This window comes from Palaemon carinicauda, chromosome 9 (genome assembly GCF_036898095.1).
Source record: "Palaemon carinicauda isolate YSFRI2023 chromosome 9, ASM3689809v2, whole genome shotgun sequence".
NCBI classification, from domain to species: domain Eukaryota; kingdom Metazoa; phylum Arthropoda; class Malacostraca; order Decapoda; family Palaemonidae; genus Palaemon; species Palaemon carinicauda.
In genome coordinates this window covers 114,697,192-114,713,108 of record NC_090733.1, presented here as the reverse complement: position 1 = coordinate 114,713,108, position 15,917 = coordinate 114,697,192, and the positions used below count along the sequence as shown (strand labels likewise).

At 39.9% G+C, this 15,917-nt stretch overlaps 2 protein-coding genes across 3 annotated transcripts in view; both read left to right on the top strand.

The window, feature by feature from the left end:
• The window catches only part of Bub3 (mitotic checkpoint protein Bub3), a 164,267-nt gene that overhangs the window by 11,829 nt on the left and 136,521 nt on the right, over positions 1–15,917 (top strand). The window lies entirely within an intron of this gene.
• Positions 4,840–15,917, top strand: part of LOC137647060 (protein farnesyltransferase subunit beta-like) — a 62,349-nt gene continuing 51,271 nt past the window's right edge. For both annotated transcript variants that reach the window (XR_011045520.1, XM_068380223.1), the window contains exon 1: positions 4,840–5,017. Coding sequence is in view for 1 of the 2 variants with exons in the window: in XM_068380223.1 (XP_068236324.1) it covers positions 4,931–5,017 (87 nt within the window). In the remaining variant the exon portion in view is untranslated. The remainder of the gene's footprint in view (positions 5,018–15,917) is intronic.

Sequence of the window (15,917 nt, the reverse complement as noted above, 5' to 3'; positions counted from 1 at the left end):
CATCATACATACACCCTGAGCTGGAGAAACAAAAATATTTCAAACCACTTGGAAACATATGCTTAAAATATTGGCGAATTTGTATAGTACCCTCGTCTAAATAACATTTACCATAAGCCCTACTGGGGTGGAATACTGTACTTTGTATAGGATATCCCAAGCCTAAGTACTGTGTGTATCCTACCGTAAGCCAGATTTGGATAATTGGTTACCATCAATATACGAGAAATCTACCCAAGTTTGCTATTAAACCTTTCACTATACATGATGGCATATCTACAGAGAACCATTTCTAATGCCCTAATTTAAATTATTATTTATAATGTCCTAATTTAAATTATTTCAATTTTGAGTCAAAATGTGAACATTGCCGACCGCTTCTTCGTTCAAACGTTGGACCTGGCATCCAATAAGTATCAATCATATTTTCGAGCCAGTTAACCTTTATACATTACCCCTAAGAATCTTGTGAATAAAAATCAATGGTTATTTACCTGAAAAACTAAAAAATATACATGAAATTGGTTGTTCCAAGCCGGATCAACTGACAACTCTTGTTATGTTTTGGACGTGAGGCCCCCCGCGCAACTGCAGTTTCAACCATTAACTGCCATCTTGGGAAGACCAGGATAAAATTTAGGCCCTATATTTAAGTTATTTGTCCATAAATATGGTAATTTTATGAATATTCTAACAGAATACGCTGAAATATATGCGTAGAGTCCCAATTCAGAGGTATTTCTCCACTATTAGCTCTTTTTCAATAGATTTATACAATGCTTTATCTTTTTATTGCGTATCTATTTTCAAATTCGACCGTCACAGATATCTGAATAAAGTATTAAACAGAGCTTCTGAGATCATTTTAAAGTCCTGAAGCTTCCAGTTTATGCAAATGAAATACTTAATGAAAACAAATCTGAATTTAAAACTAAAGCAGAATATTGAACTATAACTCATTTCTATAAAATGTGAAATTATTGATTTACTCCTTATTCTATAGGAGCAAAACAAACATTTTCTGTTGTCTTTTGATACCGGTTCAAAACTTACTGAATACAATACAGCCTTCTTTTTATTTCGTTTTAGTCTTTAAAAATTTCTATATAGGAATCTACTTCATTGACCATTGGCAGTAGATGCTCCCCAAGCCCCAACTGCTCAAGTTGATTTGTTGCACCCCAACTTTCTTTCTAAACTTTTAGTCATTATCAGGAAACAATTCGCAATTAAAAGAGAATATTGCTCATTGAATGTAATATGAATACTTTTCATATGTAAAAAAAAAAAAATATTTATTGCACACTCGTCATGAAAACCTCTTTATTGCATATTCTTGCACCCCAAATCCTTTTGGGAGATAAATTTATTTATTAGAGTAAGGATGGTGTAATAAAAGTTTTGTATTCTTTATCACAAATAGTAGCACTCTACAGAGCCTTTATTCGTTAAGTACAGTAATTAAATTTCATATACAAATACGAAATAGAGAACAGTATATAAGATATTGTAAAACTAACCTCTAAATAAAAGGAGACATAACAGGATGAAAATAGGAACATTCGGCATTGGACACAGATCTCTAATAGTGTAGCCTACATATCCAACCAATTATGCAATCTTGAGTGCCCTGTCAATATCTTCTGGATGTGATCCCTGGTTGCAATTGTACGCAACAAGAATGATTAAGTTAGGGGTAAGGGCAGTCGCCATAATGGAAGTGTGGCTATAAGCAACATTTGTACTCGAAAGTAACCAAATTTGACTGGTTCGAATAGTTTGAAATTATTCGTTCATAACCTCTTTTGTCTGGTTCTAATTGCCTGAAATTATTCGTTCACTCATTGATTCGAAGTATACTTGTATACTATTTCATTTGTTGAATCAGTAGAACTACAAAAGTTCAAAGTTGGAGCAAATGCTTTTTTGTTGACCAGACGGACATGAGTCTTTTTATAGTTTATCTATGACATATTTGTTTTTGATGTTGTTAATAGTTTATATGTGACATGCCTGTTTGGACGTTACTTTTTTTTAGAAAGATTTATTGTTAATTTGTTCTCTTCATTTATTTATTTCCTTTCCTCACTGGGCTATTTTTCCCTGTTGGAGCCCCTGGGCTTATAGCATCTTGCTTTTCCAACTAGGGTTGTAGCTTGGATAGTAGTAATAATAATGATGGTTGCGCAACGACTTAGTTGTGAGGCGCACTGGGGCACATTAACTTCCCCACGAGTAGATGTATTCACGTTAAGATGTGCACCAACTTACGGAGCGGATAGACCTGCTACCAATAAGGTCGCTTACAGTTTTCTATCTACCATTGCGAATATCACGTCATCTCAGAGTAGATAATATCCTTCAAAAAGAGGCTCAAAAGAACAGAGAATGGCATATTTGAATGACTTTCTGTTCCTCCTGGACCACAAAGTAAGTTGCAATTAATGACCGTCTACCCATTATATGAAACAAAATTGACTGACGATTAAATACAAATAAAAATGCAATATGCATTAACAAAGATGTTATTGAAAGTCTTTAGACATCAAAAGAAATTAGATGCATTTATTCAAACAGTTATTAAATAGAAATTATTATCAAAGAAAATTACAGACAATTCTAACAAATAAAATGACACCCTTCCTTTATTTTGTACAATAATCTTATATTTATCTTCACGGTATTCGACAAAAATAATGTACGTCAAGAAATATGATATAGGAATCTGCCCTTTTACCTTTATTTGCATTATAGTACGTTTTTTCCCCACTTGTATAACACTTCATTGAGCTTAAAGATGGTTATATATTCAATAATTTACGTAGCATATATTCTTCTCCTTTCACATTGCTTATGGACTAAATAACTCAAATGGGCAGAATTCTTATTTATTGCCACGGCCGAAACTCATAGGAGTTTTAGTTTATTGAACTATACAATTATACCAGTCTTTTCCTGAGTTTATATATATATATATATATATATATGCATATATATATATATATGCATATATATATATATATATGCATATATATATATGCATATATATATATATATATATTGATAGATAGATAGATGTAGGGTCACATCTCTCTCTCTCTCTCTCTCTCTCTCTCTCTCTCTATATATATATATATATTGATAGATAGATATAGGGTTACCTCTCTCTCTCTCTCTCTCTCTCTCTCTCTGTATATATACATATACATACACACACACACACACACACATATATATATATATATATATATTTATATATATATATATATATATATGCGTAAAAATCACTGGAAAACGTGATGCTCAGATGCAGAAGAACCACAGGGAAAATGAAAATACGAAATATACGCTTAAGTCCTGACTAGTTTCGTGATACTTCTTCAGAGGACTGATTTATTGAGAGAGGTTTCTTTACATTTTATAGGGAAAGCAAACGTATGAACATACATATAGAGATTAAGAGAACAATGACACTCCCTTACCAGCTACCTGGGTCAAGTGGGCGGAGTCCCCCAAGCTCATTAGACACCTGCCAAAGAGGGTCATCTAGTGGCGGGTAAATTCTTTTTTTTTTTTTTTTTTTTTTTACTTTCAGTGCAGTTTATTTATATGAAAACACGGTAGCCTTATCTATATAAATACATAAGCAAAACATACACATACATACATATATATACATACATATATACACATATACATATATATGCATACATATATATACACATACATACATATACCCATATACATACAACATTAATATCATAAACATATAATCATGTATATATCAATACCTATATCTAGCATAACACTATATAGTGCCAATATACTTATACGTACTATACAAAATAATTGTACCTATTAATGAATGGTAGCTTAGGTCTAATGGTAAGGGAGTGTCATTGTTCTCTTAATCTCTATATATATGTTCGTACGTTTGCTTTCCCTATAAAATGTAAAGAATCCTCTCTCAATAAATCAGTCCTCTGAAGAAGTATCACGAAACTAGCCAGGACTTAAGCGTATATTTCGTATTTTCATTTTCCCTGTGGTTCTTCTGCATATATATATATATATATATATATATATATATATATATATATATATATATATATATATATATATATATATATATATATATATATATATATATATATATATATATATATATATATATTGCTAGATAGATAGATAGAGAGATATAGGGTCACCTCTATTGTTTTCTTCAGTCTTATATTAAACACATCTCTCCACATATAAAAGAAAAGTTACCAAATTTCCATTTTTATGTCATTGTCAGATCCCAAGTTTTATAAGAATTAATTTTTTCCATTGCTGTTCTTTATTTCCAAAAATATCTTATAATAAGATTTATAATGAAATATGTTACACATACTGTTCAGGTTTAGGTTCTGGGGTGAGGCATCGTTGCCTTTCCAACGGCGCCTCCAAAGTTTATCTTCTTATACTGTTTTGTCTTTTCCTCCACATCAGGTTTAATACTTCTTTTTTCTTTTCTACATTTATTTCACCAAATAAAAATAATATTACTATTTTATTCTGTTATCATAGTTAACTAAAAAAAAAAATGCTAGCAAATTTTCATTTTTATACCAATATCATATTCCAAGCTTTATACTGATAATTTATTTTTTCATTGTTGCTCTTTATTTAAAAAATCTTATAATGAGATTTACAATGAAATATGTTACATACACTGTTATCACTGTTAACTAAAACGAGTATATTTCAGGACATGAATAGATAAACATTTATACTGACCATCCCTTAGAATTATTTCCTGCAATCTTATTGGTCAGTTTCGTAATCCTTCCACACGATTGGTCGAAATGTATAAGTCACATGCACCCATGAAAGTTTTCGTACGAACTTCTTCAGTTGTACTACGATAATTTGCCCATAGTATAAAAACATGGCCAAATTGAGATGCTTAGAGCTCGATTTAAGTAAAGAGCGATTCAACGATGCCGGTCACCCAACCGTAACCTCAGACGAGCAGGTATATTTAAATCTTATTAACAAATTGGGGTAGTAGCCTTGGCCTAACCATAATGCAGGCGTTTTAGAGGCTAGGGTTTACATTATTTCAGGAGAGATTAAACCTAATTTTGGGACAATCATGTCTAATAGATTTGGTGTACGTGTTGCTTTTAGCCTTATGATGCAGTATCTGTAAAACTTGATTTTTAGGAGGGTTAGTCTCGTAAGTGGTTCTGAAGAAATCATGAATTTTCATCAGAAAACCTATTTTTTATGCACCACGAGACCCAGTCCTGCAACAGTAACAGACCACATTATTCAAAAGCCAATGTAGGTTAGAATGGAAACTGGGTAAAATTAGTTTCGGCCAAGCTCGGGTATCCAATTTGGTATTTGTTTACAAGAGCACGCTCTCCATTTACACCCAAATTATGCAGTCCTGCAGCTCTCCTCTTCATGTATAATAATTAGAAGGTACTTTGAATGCTGGGAAAGCCAATAATGGGGGGAGGGGTGAAATTGGGAGTGACAAGGTAATAACAAAATGTATAAAAGTAATATATGAAGATAAAATGGAATTTATGATAAATAATATTTGATGAGTATATAAAATGAGGTGGTTTTATAAGGTATCGTATAATAAAACAAGTAATACTGGGGTCAAACGTAATATGTATACAAGGGTGTTACATAACTAATCAAGTAATAGACTTGAACAGAGCTGGTGGAGAGACGAATAGTTACATTTCACGATTAGAGAGGAAGAAATCCTATTGGTGGAGGAAAAGTCTCTGCGGGGTTTTTGCGCAGAAGGTCGAAACCTGCTATGTACAAACGCACAAATGGGAGCGACTACAACCGGCAAGTAGAATGAGAAAAATTAAATGAAAAACACTGCTAATGTTAGCATGTTACGCTAACATTTGATCTACATCATACGTTGGCAGCTCTGGTTACTGTATTTTTTCGTGAGACATAGCCTTTGCAACGGCGCCTCCAAAGTTTATCCTGTTATACTGTTTTGTCTTTTCCTCCACTTATTATACATCCAAGAAGGTAATGTATAGAGATGAAAAGGCTTGTTTTACTTTTATATATCGTTTCCCCAGTATGTTTTCCCCACCCAAAACCCCGAGTTCCCACTGGGGGTCCCCCATTATCATAGGATATAGATATATATTTCTGAAACTTCATTTGCGACGGGAACGAGTGTCATTTTCGAAGAGAGCGTAATTTTTTTCTATAAGAAAAAATAGTTTTTTTCCTAGGTTACATTGATCTTAATACATTAAAATAATACCATTATAAAAAATCTAGCTCAGTTTCCTCGCTAAACGACCTGGAACTGACACGTCAGCATAGTCAACCAAACAGAATTCGTGATGCCAGTATATACAAACAGAAGTTCGTGATGCCAGCATACATAAACAGAAGTTCGTGATGCCAGCGTACATTTGATATACTGTACTGTATATTCAAAATATATTAGATTAAACATTGAGGGATTACTCAAAAGTGTCACTATTTGTAAATTGCATATTTTATGGACACTTTTGAGTAATTAATCCATTTTTAATGTATATATTTAGAATACTGTATACAGTATATCAAATGTATGCTGGCATCACAAACTTCTGTTTATGTACGCTGGTATCACGAATTCTGTTTGGTTGCCTATGTTGACGATGTTAGCTCTAGCCCGTTTAGTGAGGAAACCAAGCTAGATTTTTCATAACCCCTCTCCCCTTGCGCAACATATCTTGCCATTTTTGGTTTTCCCAGCATTTAAAGAACCTCCTAATTACTGTGCAAGAAGAGGAGAGCTGCAGAATTGTATTAATTTGGGGGTAAATGGAGAGCGTGGTCCTGTAAACAAATACCTCCAATTTGAAAATGTATTTTTCCAGCTTAAATAGCGTGTTTTCAACGAATTTGACCTTTATTTCTGCTGTAAATAATAAAATTAAATATGGGTCCCCCTGAATATCCACGATAATCGGGTTCCACATTGGGAAATGAGGGTTTCGGGATGATAAATACCGAAAATGGGTAAAATAAGAGAAGCTGTCAAGGGTGTCTAACCTAAACATACCAGTCATTGTATTAAAATAAAAAAGACTTACTGAAATCAAAATCAAGTAATAGTAATGAAACAATCGTACTACTGGAGCTTTTGTTTGCAAGACTTCCGAATGCATAGAAAAAGTAATTTTACATCCCATTTTCTGTGGAGTCGAGTCATTTGTAGTAGTCTGCATCATATAACAAATACAGTACCTTGTTACTTAAGTAAGCTAACGATTTATTGGTTTTTGCTCTACTGTATGCTCGCTTTGCTTGTATTTAAACATTATCTCATTGCTCCTATATTTTGGCAAGCAGACTATGTTTTGCTTTGTGCTTTAGCCCCATGGGCTAGTAGTTTGGTGTAATAATACCGCTACGGCACTTATTCTGGGACACTAACACTTTTTGGTAGCAGTGAATGTTCATGGAGTTCCATTGTACTGTAATGTCCATGAAACCATCCAATAACCTCAAAATATGTGAAGTAACAACTGCTGCATACTTGAACAAGGAATCCATGGTAGTCAACTGACACACTATTTTTAGAATGATGTATGAATTCCAAAATCACAGTTAATTGGAAAATCCTGAAACAAAGCAACCAATCAGGTTTCATCATTTTTATTGTACCCATAATTCATAACCAAAAACAAAGGACGATCAGGCATTTTTTACCAAAGATGCACTGACAAAAAATACCATCAGGAGAAAAACTAACAGGGACAATGGCAGTGTAAATTCATCAGCTAATATTTCTGTAACCCTTAATTTTCCGGAAGATTCAAGTAATTTTTTTTTTCTTTTTTTATACAGATCTTGGAAATATATAAGTAAAAAAATAATAGATACCCGAATTTGGCCGAAACTAATAATACCCAAAAGTGTTCTCCAGTATCATTGGGTTGCTCTGAAATGTCTAGATATACTACGAGTCGTGTAAGATTATTAATTGCATGCATGATTGCACTCACTTGCATCATACATATATATAACATCTATACACATTATTGTATATAGCATCATTTCACTTAGAATAAACTAGATTTGTTTCAACACGAATGCAAATCCCCATTCTAAGGGTCATGATTTCAGTGTAGCTGGAACTCTGTTGTTAAAATTTATAACAAGGTGTCAGAAGGTACTGGCTGGCAGTGAGGAACCCCTGACCCTTTCCAACACACTTGAGTAGCCACTTTGATTTTAGCGGAAGATCAGTACAGACATACTTTTTGCTAAACAAAGGTTTGCTGCTTTTTCTAATCCTTCTTTTACTCTTTTCAGTTTGACTTGTTCTTGTGATGGAAAATTCATATGTAGGCTTGCAGGGTTGCCTTGGTAAATCTGGCTTCAGTTGCATCAGGTTTTTGAGCCAGGAGGACGTGGATCTCCATTCTTAGTGGCCTTTATGTGGGTGCTATGACTGTTTGCAATCTCCCTGTGACAAGTGCAGTTTGTGGCTGCTTTCACAGTGGTCTCAGTACGGCAGGGGGAGAAAAAATAAGGCAGAGAGGGACGATTCTTTGGTGTCTTGAGTTTTTCCACAATCCATAGAAGGCTTCTTTATTTTGATTCTTGGCCTCTGGTGCTTGAACTGCTGTGCTTTCGTGACATTCCTGTAGAGTCATCTGGGGGAAAATCAAAGGAAGGTAATTCCGATCTGCCCTCGGGGCAAGCTTCAGGTGAGGCAGTTTTTTCATCTTGCCCCCAGAAAAGGTGATACTGTACTGTATTACTGCCCTTGTCCTCAAAGTGAGTCCTTTGCTGTATTATCTGACTATGTTTTTAGGGACCTGGACCTAAAGATCTTGATGAAATTCTGTCTGCAGAGAAGCTGCTGAAGGCCTTAGCAGATGCTAGGACCCTAGGACTTCAGCTGCTGTGCCTTCCTCATCTGCCACCCCACCTGCAGAGGGAGAAGGATAGAATCATTGATCTTCCACTTCTGTGGTGTCATTGCTGCCAGTTGAGAAATCCTGGACATTGATCTCTGGGAAGGAGAAGTAACAACCTTGCTTTCCTCCTCCCCCCCCAGTCCTGTATAGTACCTTGGACCTTGTCCTCTGTTGCTGAGCCTTCAGATGCTGCCTGACCTCCAAAGATGAAGAAGACCATCTGTACCAAGTTTTACCAGATTTCTTCCAACCCTCCTTCATGTGAGCATGACAAGGGTGGCGCAACAACTCTCACCAACCTACGAGGTGAAGTACTGTAGTTAAAGTATCTGGCACTTCTGCTCTTGTTGCAGTACAGTATACTTCATTCTCTTCCTTTATCTGACAGTGAGATGCCAAGGTTAACTCAATGCAGAGGACAAGACCTTCTTAATGAGACCTACAACATGATTAGAGACTTTAAGGTCAGCAAGATCCATGCGCACCATCACCTCTACGCATATGAAGGTTTTCCTCGTGCACGATTATCCTCGTGGGTACGATCCCCAGGTGATAGTTCTTTGTGCTTACTGTAACCTTCCTCATCTACTTTCATCAAGGTCTTTTCTCTCATCTGAAAGTTTGATAACTTTGGGGAGTAAAGTAGAGCACCATACATTGTTCAGTCTCCTAAAGAGCCCCTGGGTCTTCAAATGGAACTCTGTGTACGTCTTAGGCCAGGTACGCCTTCAATGTAGGAAGGTTAAGTTTTCCTTTAGACCGCAGCTGGGAGCGCTAGCTGCTTCTTCCTCTTTTGTACTACCTTTCAGACTTGGTCCAAAAAGGGAAGCAAGGGGAAAAAGAATGGAGTAGGATGCTGACGTAAGCAGTATTCCTCTTCAAGTTATTATGAGTTGAGTGTGATAGCAGCAGGGGCAGTAGCCCTGGCTAGTTAAGATCCTTGAAGATGGGTACATGCCACCCTTTAAAGGGTCATCACCTTCCTTTCTCTCATCTACTGTTCCTGTTTTGGACTTATCTTCCAGGATCTTTAAAAATTCCATCCTTGTCAGACAATGGAGAAACAATTTTGGAGAGTCAAGTGCTAGAAGTTGTAAATGACACCTCTAGGATTTTTCAGTTGGCTGTACCTGGTAGTGGAATTTACTGGCATCTGGAGACTGGTGATTTTAATACAAAGTTGTTGCTTGGCTTAATGGCTTTCTGCAAGCATGTGTATTGAATGAAGGCAGCTATGGTACTTATACAATGGCAAAAAGGCAAACTTTTCAGTTGTCGGAAATCAGCAAGGAGATTGGCCAGAAATTATTGCAATCAGAAATTTTCTAATGATTCCTTTGGATATTGGTTTTTAAAAGGAAAAGTGTATCAAAGTGACTGAGTATGGATCAAATGACTCAGGTTTTGATTCTAATACAGTACTGGGCAAAAATCCAATTTGGATCTTAATTCAATGACACTAGAAGGAATGTTAATTAATCAGTCGATCAAAAATTCAATTCAGATCTTTCCTTCCTAACCTTAAATTTCCAATGAAGTGCCTCAACTTACCCTGGTTGGTAAACTTGGACAACAGTTACAATATTCAAATAATTATGGTTTCTAGTGATTATTAGAAATGGTTAAGATGGTGTGTCATATAGAAATATTTTACAATTAGTAAAGGTCCATAGTAATTATCTATGAAATGAAATGGCTTGAAGAAAGAGGCTGTATTGAAAGAAAATCCATATTCAAGATAGGACAAAAGTTATGGCATATGAACAGGTTTACTCGCATCTTTCCATATCTGATTAAGTAATCATGGTGATGGTTTTTTAGAATGTGTATCGTACTTAGATTTCTTTAAGTGGTTCATTGAAATATGGTAACAAATAATTTTTGTTGGTTTTGAAACTAACTAAATGAGGAAACAACCTAACCAGGAATCTTAGAATATCATGACCAGAGTGACTGACAAGGACTTCTGGTAAAAAGTAATGAGAGAGAGTCTATCTTAAAGTACAAATTGTATTATATTTGCTGTACAGTACAGGTTAAATAACATTTATTTGTGAAAAGTATAAAATTTTTCAATATTAAACTTACCCGATAATCATGTAGCTGTCAACTCCGTTGCCCGACAGAATTCTACGGGAGGGATACGCCAGCTATCACTATACTAGAAGGGGGTGTACTCACCAGCGCCACCTGTGGCCAGGTACTGCAGTACTTCTTGTTGACACCACCTCACTTTTTCCTCTGTCGTGCTTCCGGCAAGACATTCTGGGATACGCTTATGATTTTGGAGTTCTGTTCACGGTTTTTGGTGAAGTATTTCTCTAAGATTTCAGCTGTCGCTATACTGGAAACTTTTCTAATTAGCTTAGATAGCTTTTATTTAGTTTTGATTAATGGTTAACGATCTTTTTGCTTGATTTGGAATCCCCTTTGACTAACTCTTTGATTCAAGATGTCTGACCTTTCACAAGCCCCACCCCATAGACGATGTAGGTCTTGTAATAGGCGTGTTCCGAAGGCCTCGGTTGATCCTCACACCGCTTGTTCTGACTGTAGGGAAAGACCCTGTCAGTTGGAAGATCGATGTGAGGAATGCGCCGGACTTTCGGAACTTGAATTTGTTCGATTCCTGAAATATTCAACCAAGTTAGAGAGAGAGAGAGTTAGGAGGAGTTCTTCTCGCTCTTCACTTTTTTCCTCACCACATGATCCTCAACCTTTTCCTCCCCCTGTAGTGGCTACCCCCGAACCTTCTATTTGTGCTCAACCTGATATGTCCGATGTTTTGCGTGCCATTCAGGCTTTAGGTGACAAAGTGGAATCGGTGGTTAGTGACCATAAGTCTCTTATGGCAGAAGTCAAAGAACTTAAGGTCAAAAGTGCAGTGGGAGGTGATAGTGCCAGTGCGGTGCCAAGTGCTAGTGTCAGTGCAGTGCCAAGTGCTAGTGTCAGTGTCAGTGTGGTGCGTGAGGGTACTTCTGTGCGTGCCAGTCGTCCTCCCAGTCCGGGACCTCTTGCAAGCTCCCAAGCCCAGGGGAGAAGCAATGTCGAAGGGCAAAAGGGTTCGGCAGGCCTTGATCGGCGCACAGAAGTATCCTCGGTGGTTGCGGGCGTGTCTTACAGAGACCGTCACTCTCACCCGCAGACGATTGAGCCCGTCTTTTACTCGTCTGCAGAAGAAATGTCAGGGAGAAAACGCTGGACTCAGGTCTCAAGACCTCTCAAACGCAAAGTCCAGACCTCAAGAGCTCTACAACCTGGTTGCAGTCATTGGATTAGCTCTGACTCTCCGCAGTCATCAGGTGACTGCACACCTCCTAAGAGAGGTAAGGTGATGCCGCAACAGACCTCATCTTCTGTTAAGGCTTTGCCTCAGCAGACCTTAGCGTCTGTCGACCCCAAGTTGACTTTGCTGCAGTCCATGCAGTCACAGCTTGCGGTCTTAATGCGTGAGTGTCAGGCTGAGAAGGTTACACCTCCTCCTGCGATCGCTCCGCCTCACCGCAGTCCAGTCTGCCAGGCGTACGATGTTGAGGTTGTTCAGGATACCTTACCGCGTACTGAGTTGCCAGTTACCAGCGGTGTGCAGCAACCTCCGCCTTCCTTAAGGCAACCTCAGCAATGGGAGCAGGAGTCTTATGCCTTACTTCCTCCGCTTCCGCCTGCGGTTCCACCAGCGAGGCAACAATCTCTTGAGGTACGACAACCTCTTCCATCCATGAGGCAGCCACCTCAGCACTCGCTGCAGCGACCTCAACCCTCCTCAAGGCGAGAGCCTCAACTCCTTAGGCTAGCACCTCAGGAACCTCAACTCGCGAGACAAGAACTGCGTTCTGCGCAGCCGCTACCTCAACTCTCGCAGCTCACACCTCAGGAACCTCAACTCGTTCCACAGGAATCTGCTACTGCGCATCCGCTAACCTTACAGCAAGCGCAACTCTTGAGACAAGAGACTCATGCTAGGAGTCAGCCACCTCAACCCATGCGCCTACCTTCCTCTACTCTTCCTGACCAGTCTTTGCAGCCTGAACCTCAGGTTTTACCTCAACAACAGAGACTTGAGGATGAAACCACAAGCGTTTATGCACCCGCTTGTTCAGATTCTGCTGTTCAGCATACCACTGTTACATTACCTCTCACTTCGCTACACTCTGGTGATGAGGTTTCTGAGGAGGAAGCTGCGCACCTGGATCCCTCATCAGACGTGGAAGAACCCAAGTCTTCTCCTCTACCCATTGACTTTCGTAAGGTCCTGGCTCTTTTCAGAGAGGTATACCCGGACCATTTTGTTTCTGCTACCCCCCGCTCTCCTCCATCTGAGTTTTCGCTGGGCATGCAACCTGTTAAGTCAACTTATACTAAGCTCGTCTTTGCTAGGTCATCTAAGAGAGCTTTAAGAATATTAGGGGAGTGGTTGCAGTCTAAACAGCAACTAGGGAAGACTTCCTTTATGTTCCCACCTACTAAGCTCACTTCTAAGGCAGGCGTATGGTATGCCACAGGAGAGGAACCAGGCTTGGGAGTCCCTGCCTCTGCCCAGGCTGACTTCTCAAGTTTGGTCGACTCTCCTCGTAGATCTGCAATGAGGCGCTCTAAGGTTTGCTGGACCTTCTCCGATTTAGACCACTTCCTAAAGGGTGTATTTCGTGCCTTTGAGATGTTCAATTTTCTAGACTGGTGCCTGGGGGCCCTAAGCAAGAAGACCTCCCCTGCGGACAAGGACTCGGCCATGCTTTTAATGTCCTGCATGGATAAAGCAATTCGGGATGGGTCTGGCGAGCTTGCTTCAATGTTTGTGTCAGGAGTTCTTAAGAAAAGGGAGCAACTTTGCACCTTTCTTTCTTCCAGCATCACACCTTGTCAAAGGTCTCAACTCCTTTTTGCTCCGCTTTCTAAGTTCTTGTTTCCCGAAGAGCTTATCAAGGATTTGTCTGCGGCCCTGATTCAGAAGGACACTCATGATCTTGTGGCCTCTTCAGCTCGTAAGACTAAGGTTGCTTCCTCAGTTCCCAGGACTTACCGCACCCCAGTGGCTGATACTCCTGCTACAAGGTTTATTCCGCCCTTTCGTGGCAGAGCCCCCAGCCGAGGAAGCTCCCGTCCAGACTCTTCCAGGAGCAAGTCTAGGAAAGGTCCTAAGACTTCAAAAGGCAAACACTGACTCTCCTCCTCTCCAGACAGCAGTAGGAGCCAGACTCAAGACCTTCTGGCAAGCTTGGGAAAGGAGAGGTGCAGACGCCCAGTCTGTCAGGTGGCTAAGGGAGGGTTACAGGATACCATTCTGCCGCAAACCCCCTCTGACCACTTCTCCCATCAACCTCTCTCCCAACTACAAGGAAAAGGACAAGAGGCTAGCGTTGCACCAGGAGGTGTCGCTCCTGTTACAGAAGAAGGCAGTGGTTATAGTCCGGGACCATCAATCCCCGGGCTTCTACAACCGTCTCTTTCTGGTGGCCAAGAAGACAGGAGGTTGGAGACCGGTGCTGGACGTCAGCGCGCTCAATGCTTATGTCACCAAGCAGACGTTCACTATGGAGACGACGAAGTCGGTCCTAGCAGCGGTCAGGCAGGAGGACTGGATGGTATCGTTGGATCTGAAAGACGCATACTTTCACGTTCCTATTCATCCAGACTCCCAACCTTTCCTGAGATTCGTTTTTGGAAAGGTTGTGTACCAATTCCAAGCCCTGTGTTTTGGCCTAAGCACAGCTCCTATGGTGTTTACGCATCTGATGAGGAATATTGCAAAATTCCTCCACCTATCGGACATCAGAGCCTCCCTTTATTTAGACGACTGGCTGTTGAGAGCCTCCACGAGTCGTCGCTGTCTGGAGAGTCTCAACTGGACTTTAGACTTGATCAAGGAACTGGGTCTGTTAGTCAACTTAGAAAAGTCCCAGCTCATTCCCTCCCAATCCATTGTTTACCTGGGAATGGAGATTCGGAGTCAGGATTTTCGGGCTTTTCCATCGGCCCCAAGGATAAGCCAAGCCCTAGATTGCATCCTGAGCATGCTGAAGAGGAACAGTTGCTCGGTGAGACAGTGGATGAGTCTCACAGGGACCCTGTCATCATTAGCCCTGTTCGTCGAGTTAGGGAGACTCCACCTCCGCCCTCTCCAATTCCATCTAGCAGCTCATTGGGACAAGGATTTGACGCTCGAAGCAGTCTCTATCCCGGTCACCAAAGAGATGAAGACCACTCTCTTGTGGTGGAAGACCAACCTCCTTCTCAAGGAGGGCCTATCGTTAGCGATTCAGACCCCCAATCTTCATCTCTTCTCGGATGCATCAGACTCGGGCTGGGGCGCGACCTTGAACGGACAGGAATGCTCGGGAACGTGGAACAGGGAACAGGAAACGCTCCACATCAACTGCAAGGAACTACTGGCAGTTCATATGGCCCTAATGAACTTCAAGTCCCTCCTGCTAGGCAAGGTGGTGGAGGTGAACTCCGACAACACCACAGCCTTGGCTTACATCTCCAAGCAGGGAGGGACCCATTCGAGGAGCCTGTACGAGATAGCAAGGGACCTCCTCATTTGGTCAAGAAGTCTAAACCTCACTCTAGTAACGAGGTTCATTCAGGGCAACATGAACGTCTCAGCAGATCGCCTAAGCAGAAAAGATCAAGTCATCCCCACGGAATGGACCCTTCACAAGAGCGTGTGCAACAGACTTTGGAGCTTGTGGGGTCAGCCTACGATAGATCTGTTTGCCACCTCCATGACCAAGAGGCTTCCTTTGTACTGTTCCCCAGTTCCAGACCCAGCAGCAGTTCATGTGGATGCTTTTCTGCTGAATTGGTCCCATCTCGACCTTTACGCATTCCCACCGTTCAAGATCATCAACAGAGTCATTCAGAAGTTCGTCTCGCACGAAGGGACACGGCTGACGCTGGTTGCTCCCCTTTGGCCTGCAAGAGAATGGTTCACAGAGGTACTACAATGGCTGGTCGACG